Source organism: Oratosquilla oratoria, chromosome 7 (genome assembly GCF_046742065.1).
Source record: "Oratosquilla oratoria isolate Oo_2021 chromosome 7, ASM4674206v1, whole genome shotgun sequence".
Taxonomy (NCBI): domain Eukaryota; kingdom Metazoa; phylum Arthropoda; class Malacostraca; order Stomatopoda; family Squillidae; genus Oratosquilla; species Oratosquilla oratoria.
Window position 1 is genome coordinate 7,506,754 of NC_134783.1, and position 12,500 is coordinate 7,519,253.

The 12,500-nt window shown below is 39.5% G+C and overlaps 1 protein-coding gene across 1 annotated transcript in view; it reads left to right on the forward strand.

Annotated features, from left to right (window-relative positions):
• Positions 1 to 12,500, forward strand: part of LOC143026978 (retinoid-inducible serine carboxypeptidase-like) — a 50,784-nt gene that overhangs the window by 25,487 nt on the left and 12,797 nt on the right. Inside the window, exons 4-5 of the mRNA XM_076187777.1 lie at positions 2,774 to 2,884; positions 9,796 to 10,027. Coding sequence (XP_076043892.1) covers positions 2,774 to 2,884; positions 9,796 to 10,027 — 343 coding nt within the window. The remainder of the gene's footprint in view (positions 1 to 2,773; positions 2,885 to 9,795; positions 10,028 to 12,500) is intronic.

The following is a 12,500-nucleotide window of genomic DNA, read 5'->3' on the forward strand; positions in this document are numbered from 1 at the left end:
ATCCCATATATCTGCAATACCTCCCACAGTGCCTTTCTGTCTACCCTGTCATAAGCCTTTTCCAAATAAAAAAAAAAAAAAAAAAAAAAAAATCCTTACCTTTTCCTATAGCTTTCTCACATATCTATCTTACCACAAAAATTTGATCTACGCAACCCCTATCTGCCCTAGACCCAAATTGTTCCTCACCAATTACTTCCTCTGTTCCTCTCCTAACCCTTTCAATCAAGACCCTCCCATAAGCCTTCCCAACTACACTTGGCAAATTAATCCCTCTGAAATTATTACACTCACACTTGTCCCCCTTTTCCTTGTAAAGTGGAACTATACAGGCACTCCTCCAGTCCTCCGGCACTCTACTTTCTCTTAAACAAACATTAGATAACCTCACCAGCCAGTCCACCATAAATGTACCTCCTTTTTACAGATATTTTGCATGACATCCATCCAACCCAGGTGCCTTACCTGCTGTCATCATTTTAACAACCGCCTTCACTTCATCTTTCGTTATTTCTTCTCCATTTTCCTCACTCATCACTGTCATTTTCTTAGCGCTTCCCACTGCAATTACCTTTCCCTCCCTATCCTCCTTCACATTTAGCAACTCCCTAAAATACTCTGCCCATCTTCCCCTTACTGCCTTCTCTTCCATTATCATCTCTCCATCTGCACCTTTTACCTTTTCTCCTCTTCCTCTCTTAATTTCATCCCAAAACATCTTTTCATTACTTTCAAAATTTTCTGTCATACTCCTATCCCATTTCACATCTGCTCTCCTCCTTGCCTCCTTTATCTTATGCTTTACTTCTCTTCTTTTTTATTTTTGCCTCTCATATGTTTCCCTTGTCCTATTTTGTAACTAATCTATGAAAGTTCGCTTCTTCTCTTCTGCAACCTTCTTTTCTTCCTCATCCCACCACTCACTACCCTTCCTTCTATTTCCTCCCGTCCTCCTTGTTCCACACACCATCTTTGCACACCTTGTGACTCCCTCCTTGAACAATCCCCATTCCTCCTCCACTCCTAGTTCTACTCTATCCTTCACTCCCTCCCACTCCTCAGCTTCTTCTTGTACTCCTCCTTTTCTTTCTTGTTTAAGTAGTTCACTCAAAGTACCTCCCTGCCTTTTGTACTTTTCCTCTTTCTCCATCTATCCTCCACTCTCAACTTACTTTCCACCAGAAAATGATCTGATATCCCCCACTCTCTCCCCTTAGAACATGTACATCCTTAACTCTTCCTATTATACTCCTATCTACCAGTACATAATCCATTAACGCTCTATGTACCACCCTTCCGTCCACCACCCTCTCCCATGTGTACTTATGCTTGACTTTCTTCCGAACTACTGTATTTGCTCTCATCAACTCTCTTTCTATTCACATCTCCACCATCAACTCTCCACTACGATTTTTTCCTGGATGGGGTAGTGCGAGAGGTAAATGCTAGGGTAGTGGGTCAGGGATTGGAGATGGTTACAGAAAATGGAGAAAAGTGGGAGGTGAGCCAGCTGTTGTTTGCTGACGACACTGCGCTTGTGGCAGGATCGGAGGAAGGATTGAGGAAGGTAGTGACAGAGTTTGGGAGAGTATGTGATAGAAGAAAGCTAAAGATAAATGTGGGTAAAAGTAAGGTGATGAGATGTACAAGGGGTGAAAGTGGCAGTAGACTGAAAGTGATCATAAAGGGAGAGCGACTGGAGGAAGTGGATAGTTTTAGATACTTGGGTGCGAATGTGGCAGGAAAAGGTGGAGTGAAAGTGGAGGTAGAATGTAGATTGAGAGAAGCGAATAAATGCCTTAGTGGATTAAAAAGTGTAATGAGGAATAGACATTTGGGAATGGATGCTAAGAGGAGACTGTATGAAGGAGTGATTGTGCCAACAGCACTGTATGGGGCAGAAACATGGAACATAAGAGAGGAAGAGAGAAGGAGTTTGAATGTGTTTGAGATGAGGTGTCTGAGAAGTATGATGGGGGTTACTAGGCTGGATAGAGTGAGAAATGAGGTGAGGAGGAGAACAGGGGTGGAAAGGGAGTTGGGAGATAGGGTTGATGAAAGAGTATTGGGATGGTTTGGACACATGGAAAGAATGAGTGAAGAAAGGCTAGTAAAAGAGGTGTGGAAGGCAGATGTGGGGGGAGTGAACATGAAGGGACGTCCTAGGATGAGGCGGATGGATGGGGTGAAGGGGGCTTTGGGGAAGAGGGGAATATCTGTGGAGGAAGGACGGGAGAGGACAGAAGACAGGGGTGAATGGAGAATTGTTGTATAAGGATGATGTTGTGATGCATGAGGTGGAATGGGCGGGGGATTGGGGGTGAGGTAGTATGTGTGAGCAAAATTTGACGCAGCCCGAAGGGATTTCTCCCTGTCTTCTCCTTTTATGCATGGGGGGACGGAGAGGGGGGTCGCCGATTTAATGAAGCGGCCTTGCTGTGGATGTGCTGTGTCTTGTGACACTGCTTCTGACCCAGGGCAGTGGACAAGGTGCAGGGATGACCCGTCATCCAGGAGGTGCTCAGATAAGAGGGAGGGTGGAGGGGTGTGGAGTGTATTCAGGGATGGAATGGGTGCAAATGATTGTATGCCTTTTCCTTTTTGGCTACCTCCCTTGTAAGGGGGAAAAGCCTTGGTATATGTATGTATTAATAATAATATAATAATGATAGTAATAGCAATAATAATATCTACATATATAAAAAACCCTTCACGTATATGCTGTGATTATAATAGTAATGGTAAATGTATGAATTTATCTTTTGTTTTGCAGGCTATCAAGAAAGGTGAGGTGAAGTCCAATTTCCAGGGTGTGTGCCTTGGGGACTCATGGATAAGTCCCATGGACTCTGTCGACATGTGGGGATCGTACCTCTACTCAATGGTTAGTTACAGCTACGTATTCATCATTACCCAATTCGCATCTAGTGTATAAATGATCATATCTGCATTATTTTTTTCGTTTTGGCTAATGTCAAGCAATTCTATTCATCAAAGAGCTGTTTCTAGATGCGAATGCGGTAGGCTACTGTATATCTAGTGACTATGTACTGTTTTTTCATTTCTTTATATTACTTTACACAAAGTTCATATTCCCCCTGTTCTTGGATTTTTTTTTTTTTTTGTACAAATAAGGCAAGAAATGTATAGGTGTTCCGTGAAAAAATATAAAAGCGATCATTTGTTCACTAAATCATCAAAACTCATTTTACTCTGTGATCAGATTAATAACCCACAGACCGTGAACAAGATCCATACAAAGTCACAGTTTGCATTCTGATTGTTTACATAATAGGAGCAAATGGCAAAGGACACCATTCAGGGGTGGCTGCAGGAATTTCTTTAGGGGTGATAAGAATTCCTGTAGAGGGACAAAATGAAATACATCATACATACATGGTAAATGGTATATGGTTATATCAAAGTACACATTTCAAATTGCCCGCATAAATATATATTTACATTATCTACGTGAGTTATATTTTGACTTTATAACTTAGAAAATCAACGAAATTATACGTGACGACCGGAATAGTTTCAAACACATCCTGGTTTTCTAACTCAACCCGCCCCCCCACACACACACACTCCGGACCCCCATTGTCACCACTGGTATAATGGCTAGACATTGCCTGAGAACGTGGTAAGTTTAGAATATTAGACATTCTACTTCAATTTTGAATGGCCCCGTATGCAAAATAGTTTCCTAACGGGTCTCTTCTCGACGTTGGAAACGCTGCACGAACCCAATTAACGTAACCTACTGTAACGGCATGTAACCTAATCTAACCAAACCTAAATTGATATATTGTAAAAACGAAAAATCGTGGACAAGGAATCTATATATAACCTCAACGCTAAAAAAAAAAAAGAAAACGCGAGAACACATGACGTCACCCGAAGTACAACAGAAAGGACTGGAATCAGAAGTACTTCCCGAAGTGGAGGAAAGGATCCGTTGGGAAAGATTCATATTTTTATGGTTTATGTAGTCAGCCATACAAAGAGCGGCCACGTGGGGGGGCACGCGATTTAATCCCCCCTTCTGGTCACGTGACCTAAAAGTATTGATTCCGCTCCCGCACTGTGTGAACGCTTCCAGAATGAGCCCCAAGGAAAGACAGATGGCCATCCAAAGTACGACAGTTTTATGAAATTCAGACGATCCAAATACATATATGTGAAATTGTATTTATGCACAATTTACCCAATTCTTAATCAGGACAAGGCTCAAAGTTATTTCATTTGCGGAACAGCACATTTGATACGAAAGGTAGCAATTTGACAATTGGAGCAATCTCGCCTGTCCACCATGAGAACGAATTAGATCTCGGTGTAGCCGTGGGAACCCGATTTCTGTTGCACCCATTCTCTATGTACTTCTGATATAGATTTTGGAAAAGGTATTTAAATACAGTGTAATGCGATACAATTATATACCTTTTCAAAACCGAAGGGTACACTGTAATACCGATGCAATTGTCGTCACAATTTAGTCAATATACTGCATATTATGAGAGGAAATCTTCCTCATCATAAGAGGAAATTTTCTTTAGGTAATGACATAATAGAAACACATTATAGTAACATATATCATCTTTTGAGTGCACAGAATATACACTAGAAAATAGGATGCAAAGAGGTGATGTACAAAAATGTAGAAATATATATATATATATATACTGTATATATATATGTGTGTGTGTGTGTGTGTGTGTGTGTGTGTGTGTGTGTGTGTGTGTGTGTGTGTAATGGAAACAAATGAACATCATGTATGTTGTGTACAAATAGGCCTCGCGAATATTTATGGCGTAGCCCACTCACAACGCTGCCTAAGAGAACAGTAGTCTACAGTTCCCACGACATAAGAAAGAACAAATTTTTTCTCTTTATCTGGAGAACTTTTATTTTAGTTCAGACTTGTTGAATCAAGAGAAAAAAAAACTCTCATAATCCATACAAAATCATCACCGTGGGAGATAAAATTCCATACATATCTAAAAACGATTCCGTTGCACGTTCACCTAAGGATTATGCGGCAAGGAGGCTAGTCCAATTCCTCCTTTCCACTAGAAGCAATGACAATTACCCACACAACTGTGGAGATGATAGAGGTTATCACCAATATTTATAGATAGATAAATATATAAGATTCCGTTCTTGGGCCACTTCTATTCATAGTATTTGTAAATTATATAGACAACGGAGTGAAATATATTGTCTCCAAATTTGCTGATGATACAAAACTGTGTGGAAGGGAAATGATCACTTACACCAATTAGATATTCAAGAAAATTTAGATAAACTACAGCAATAGTCTGAAAGGTGGACAATGAAATTCAACCCAAGTAAATGTTTATGTACATAGGTAAGAATAACAATAAATACGATTACGCATTATCTGGAAATTCACGAACAAAAATGGATAGTGAAAAGGATCTCGGCGTGATTATCAGTAAAGATCTCAAATCATTTAAGCAGTGTATTTCCGCCTCAGAGAAAGCAAATAAGATTCTAGGACTGATTGCGCGATCTTTTGATTTTAAAAGTCAATCTGTTATTAACAAGCTATACGAATCATTAGTTCATCCTCATTTGGAATGTGCTGTATCCGCATGGTCACCGAATCTCATTAAAGCTTTACATTGACAGATTGGAATGAGTACAACAGCGAGCCACAAAACTGATTCCAAATATCAGAAATAAATCATACGAAAATCAACTAAAACATAAATCTATTTTCCCTAAACAAATGTAGACTCAGGGGTAATTTGATGCAGGTCTTTAAGATTCTAAAGGAGATTGACAACATCAGAAGTAACAAAATTTTCACACTGAATGCGAATCAGACAAGAAATAATGGTCTCAAAATGTCAGGAAGTAGGTTTCATTTGGAAGTGGGTAGAAGCAACTTCGCCAAACGTTTAGTAAAGGAATGGAATATATTTCCTGCAGGGGTAGTGCAATGTAATATAGTTCGAAGTTTTAAAATTCATTATAGATAAACACTTAACCAAGATGCTGTAATGCCTGCCATTTGTTTTATCCAAATATTTTTATTCGTTTATTATTGTTTACTATTTTAGTATTATTCATCTGCTTTTATTATAAATTATTATTATCTATCTGTTTGTTATTTATCCTTATTCTCTTATTCATTTGATTTATTTCTTTGTTTACTTATTTATTTATTTATTTATTCATTTATTTATTTATTTATTTATTTATTATCATTAGAATTTGTTCGCATTCGACCTAGTTATGGACCAAAAGGTTTCCTGTCGGCATGCTCTTCCTTTTTAATCCTTTCATAGATAGATATGCACATACGGTATGTATGTATGTTGAAAGTAATCCTTAGAGGAAAAAGGCTAGAGGAAGTGAATATTTTAAAGTATTTGGGGTCGCATGTGGCAGGACTGGTGGATTGAAAAGTGTAATGAGAAATAGGCATCTGGGAATGGATGCAAAGTGAAGATTATATGAAGGGATGGTTATGCCTATGACACTGTATGGGGCGGAAACTTGGGACATAAGGACTTGAGAGAAACAGAAAGGAGAAGTTTAATTGTGTTTGAGATAAAGTGTCTGAGAAGTGTGGTGGGGATTACAAGGTTGGATATAATGAGAAATGAAGAGATGAGGAGGAGAACTGGGATAGAAAAGGAGCTAGCAGATAGAGCTCCTGAAAGATTATAGGGATGGTTTAGGCACATGGAAAAAATGAGTGAAGAAAGATTAGCAAAAAGTGTGGAAAGCAGAGGTGGATGGAGTGAACTTGATGAGACGACCTAGAATTATATAGATGGATGGCGGGAAAGGGACTTTGAGTAAGAGGGGAATATCTGTTGACCAAGGAAGTTGAATATACAAGAAAGACAAGAAATAGATGCAGTGGAGAATGATTGTGTATGGATGATATTTTGCCACAGCCCGAGAGGATTTCTTCCCGTTTTTTGTTGTTGTTGTTTTTTTCGTTTTTTTTTTTTTTTTTTTTTCCCACGAGGAGGGAGGATTGCTGTGCAAAGGGTACGGTACGATTCAGCGCCGATGTTTCAGCGCCGCTGTTTCAACGCCACATCATTCAGCACCAGGCTGGCTATTCAGTGCTTGGCTGTTCAGCACCAGGCGGTTCAGCGCCAAGCTACTCAGCGCTTGTACGCTTCTCATTGGCCATAATAGGTGTCTTTGCTCTTCGCACAATCTCTGGATTAAGGATGAGGAGGAAACAAGGTGCAAACAATTTACCCATTAATGACAACATGAGTATGACGTTTGACATTTATAGAGAGTAATCGCTTGTCTTAAAAGAACGGAACAGCTACTGTCTCTATGTTTGCATATTAAGGATATCATTACCATCTTTGTAGATATTAGAAATTATCTCAAATATTATATGTGTAACATACTAAACAACTACTAAACAAAGGGGGGGGGAGTAAAGAGGAGCAGACTTGAGCGCCAGGCTATTCAGCGCTTGTGCGCTTCTCATTAGCCATTTTCGTGAGGTGAGGTGTTTAGTTCAGTTTACCAGGAGTGAGATGTTTGATTTAGTTTTCCAGCAACAGACCGTGGTAGGTGGGTATGGAACGCTACTTACCTGCCTACTCCTACTGCCTGTTCTTGCCTCTGCCTGCCTGCTCCTCACCTCTATATTTTTCGGTTTTGGAGCTGACGCCTGCTACTTTGATTTCTGTTAGACTCGAAATTTCAAAGTTTAACCCATGGTGCAATCAGTGCAAAGCAAGAGAGGAAGAGTGATATTCTCTCATGAAGGATATCTATATCGATTTGATAAATTAAGTAAGTCACAGAATGATGTTAAGTTTTGGCGATGCCATGAAGATGGAAGATGTAAAGTCAGAATTCATACACTAGAGGAAACCGTAATTAAGAAAATTAATGAACATATCCGTCCCCCATCTGCAGTTGAAGTCGAGATGGAAAAGCAAAAACAAATACAAGACATCGAGCTGAGAAAACATGTGAGCCTCAAGCATTATTATTAACAAGTGCGGGGAAAATGTCTCAAGCTGGCGGAAACGGGATGAAGTCAACCAAGTTCCTGAAAACTCAAGTTATATCAAGAGTTAGAATTGCCTCACGAATGCAAAATATATAAGTCGGCATCAGGATTAGAGTTTTTTTTTTATGGACAGGGGCGGGCAACGATAGAATTATTATTTTTGGAAGAGAGCTGGTTGGAACATCTAGCAACATTTGCATTTGCACCACATTTATTTCAGCAAGTGTATATCATTCTGGTCAAGAAACATGGGGGCGTGCGCCCTGTACTATATACATTCCTGCAGAATAAGCAAACTGTAACTTATATGAGAATGACTAAATGGTACCAAAACTCCCGCCCCGATGTCATTAACTATGATTTTGAGTATGCAACTTTTGCAACCATGAAAACCTGCTTTCCTAATGTAGAAATTAGAGGCTGTTCCATTTATCGCAAAACTTAGTAAAACAAATAAAAACTACGGGTTCATATAATAGTATTCCCGACTTTGCTTTAAATGCTAAAATGTTAACGGTTGATTGATTTATGAAATTTTTGGCTTGAAGACCAAGCGCCGGAACTGGTAGGCCATTCAGCGCTAAAATGTTAACGGGACTTTCTTTTGTACCAAATGATGATATTGACCTTCACGTGGATGCTCTTGCGACGGCCTTGCCTGAGGAATTGGTTCCACTTCTAAATTGGTTTGAAGATGATTATATTGGCCGTCCACATCGGAGAGGAACTGGGAGAAGACAACCATTGTTTCCCACACACTTGTGGAACATGTACCAACGAACTTTACAAGGAAAAGATAGAACCAATAACCATGCTGAAGCAGCAAACAGACGACTACGAAGCGAACTGGGAATGTTGCATCCATCAACATGGAACTTCCTCCACGAATCCAAAAGGGACGAGATGAATATTTCGAGAAACTTTCAGCTGGACATGAACCTCAAATCAAAATACTAAAATACAGAAAAGCAGATGAAAGAATATAAAAAATTGTTTCAGGATATGGGGAAAGAAATGAAGTAGAATATCTACGTGCAATTACCCACAATTTATCATACTAAAATGATACCATCTTTTAAACGATTAAAAAAATAAATTCCAAAAGTGTGGTTCCTTGTATAAATTATTTATTTGGTGGCGCTCATTTTAAATGTTTTAAATCTTAAAAGTGTGATTCCTTGAATAAATTTATTTGGTGGCGCTAAAACGGCGGCGCTGAAACGGCAGCACAGAACTGGGCCATTCTCCGTGTAAAGGTACGTTTTGCTCTGTGCGATTATCGTTCAACGATGATCGTGGAACGATTGTCTAGAGCACTAATTCTTTGTTTTTGAACGGGGCTGGTTTACTTCGAGTTTCAAGTACGAAGCTTATCATCCCGAACCTACCAACGCGTTTACCCAAGTATGATGCCAGGTAGTATGATGCGCATCACCCGCCATTGGCTTTGTTAGGCTAATAATCGCACCAAACAAAACGTATCTTAAGTTAAACGGCACTGTTGTGAATATACTTGGTCTTGTTGCATCGCTTTTGATCCGGGCAGTGGACAGGAGACGAGGATGAACCTTCATCCACGAGGAGCAAGATGAGAGGGAAACAATGGGTGGCAGATGGGAGTGGAATGGGTGAGGGTGGGTACGTGCCCTGACTATGCTACCTCCTTTGTACGGGGGAAGAAGGCTTTGGTATATAGATAGAATGTATGTATGTATACCCATGTGATATAAGATGGCCCATAGCCTACATAATTTTCTCCTTTCCTGCAGGGCTTCGTAAATAAAAATGGTCGACAGGCAATAGAAGCGTCTGCGGCCAAGGTTCAAGCAGAAATAACTGCCGAAAACTGGCTCGAAGCCACAACGGCCTGGAGCGACGCAGAGATCGAAGTTCTGCGCCAGACAGAAAACATCAACTTCTACAATGTTCTGGCTAAGGACGATGTGTACCGCAAATACAAGTCACACTCCCATGATCTCACCTACATGTCGCCACCAGTTCGTAAGTTTCTTTGAGTGCCTTTATCCATACCAATCTTGTTTACTCTCTTATAAGGAGCACTGGTTTACTTCCGTTCCTATGATTTATCGAAATATAACAGTAATGGTCATACAATTCTGTAAATTCATTTCTCGACGGGTTCTGGTATCTGGCAACAATGACATAGAAAATGATCAAATTGAGGCTCATGTTTACTTTTGTAAACAAGACTCACTAACAGACGTGTTTATTATTACATGTGAAAATTATTTTTTTAGTACCAATGCATGCTAAAGCATTGAAGAACCTGTCTTCCTAACTTAGCAGGGTCGATAACCGCGTCATCCATCATTTCACAGATTGTGTTGTCCTGGTCCTCTACCTCGCAGAAGCTGCAGGGTTGAGATCACGTTTTTACTTTATAAGAATCCAGAAACACGTAATTTAATGTTTGCCACATTTTCGTTATGTCTAACGTTTTCCTCTGTCTTTGTATTTTCCATTGCTTTAAGTTTGCTTTTTGTAAATAAATTCAGTAGATTGTGTTTGCAAATGATCTTCGTACCATCACCATCCTAAAATTTCACTCGGCTTCATATTAGATTAAACGTAACCTTCTTTCTCTTTATGCATTTCCTCCATAAAATGTTCCTCTTTTTTATATATTCTACTCTTTGTTGAATCAGGCCTTTTCATTGCTTAAGCCTTTGATCACTTTAACAACGAACTTCCAGATTCCTTAGGTTTTATATTTCTATGATTGCTTCGCATTTGAGCAATCATTGAATATATAGAATACGTTACACCAGTCCTTTTCTCGGAAGTACTTTCAAATCCTTTATAATTTCCTCTTTTGTAGCTTAATCTATCCTGTTGATGTTTTCATTTGCAGCATAGCTAAATATAAAACCATATATATACACCCATGTAGTCGTTTTTTCATAGGAGATATCCATAAATTAAGCATATATATATATATATATATATATATATAATATATATATATATATATATATATATATATATGGTATATATGAACAGGATATTTTCTCTTATGCATATCTTATTGAAAGTGAATGCTTGTGCGCTTATCATTTGCTTAAAAGTATTTTCCATATCACTTACTACGGATTTATGCTCCTTTGTAAGGAGGTTTATGACTTTATTGTAGATGATCATTATTGCTACATAAGCGCACAACTAGCACTTTCAATGGGATATATGTATATATATATATATATATATATATATATATATATATATATATATATATATATATATATATATATGACAATTTTGATTGAAGTTCACAGCAGCTTCTGCGTTCACGACTTTTTTGCTGAGTAATTCTACATCTCTGACGATGGAACGGTGAGCAATGGGTAGCTCCCATAAAAGTTGTCCGAAAGACATTGAAAGTTATTGTAGACGAAGAACACTTTATTATAACAAGCTTTCGACCTACATAGGTCATCTTCAGGTTCTGGATTCTGAATTCCTAGGAAAGACCAACCGCTTGCGCGGGTTCGATTTTTTGTGGAAGGGGAAGAATGTCTGTAAGAAAATGAAAAGACAGTAGCGTATAAAAGAGGGCTATTGCCACCGTGCGATTTGCGAGCGATTAGGGGCTTGTTGGTGGTCGTGGCTCGGGAGAACTGGACTGGGAGCTTGGACGGCGGCGTCCACGCCGGGAGGAAGAGCAGATTATATCACCAGAAGTTCAGAAAATGGTAGGAGGCGTAGTTGGAGAGAAAGGTGGAAAAACGGAAAAATCATTAGTGGGAGGTAAACTGAAATGAGAAGATGTAGTATAAGAGAAAGTTAGAAAGGAAGCGAATTTTAGTCGAAGAAAAAGTAAGTGTAGATGTTTGTGCGTGGGACGTGGCTATGTTCGTGAGAGGTGTGTGTGTGTAACTTACGGGAAGTGAGTAGAGTTCACTTCCCGCGTGTAGAGGGCGTTCCTGATTAGCCCCAGGTAAGGCATGAGAACTCCTGTTTTACCCCAGGTTGGGTTTGAGTTGTTTGTATATTCTTGTAGCCTGTCAGTTAATGGGCTACATGCGATATTATTATTATTATTATTATCATTATTATTACTATTATTACATCATTATGGCTATCACCAGTCAAACTGGTGAAGGGGTGTATTATTGGTAGGTACGGTTATACACGTCTTATCGTGTACACCGCACGTGGGACGGGCGCAGCTGACAGATAGTCTGTACGGTGTGGTCTAGGTGTAATGTGTTGTATCAGATGTTTGTGTTTCGTGCAGTTTTTCTAGGTGTCTTGAGTGAAGTTTGTGTTTGTGTTGGTTGAGTGGACGGATGTTGGAAATTTGGTGTAGAGACTCAGTGGTTCTGAAGTCGCTCCATCGCGAACCCGTGATGAACTGGACAGCGGCATTCTGAACCTTCTGATGCTCGTAGTTATTAGTGGGACATGTCAGCTGGCTTAGTCCCGGGGACTGGCACAGAATCGGTCTGACGAGGGC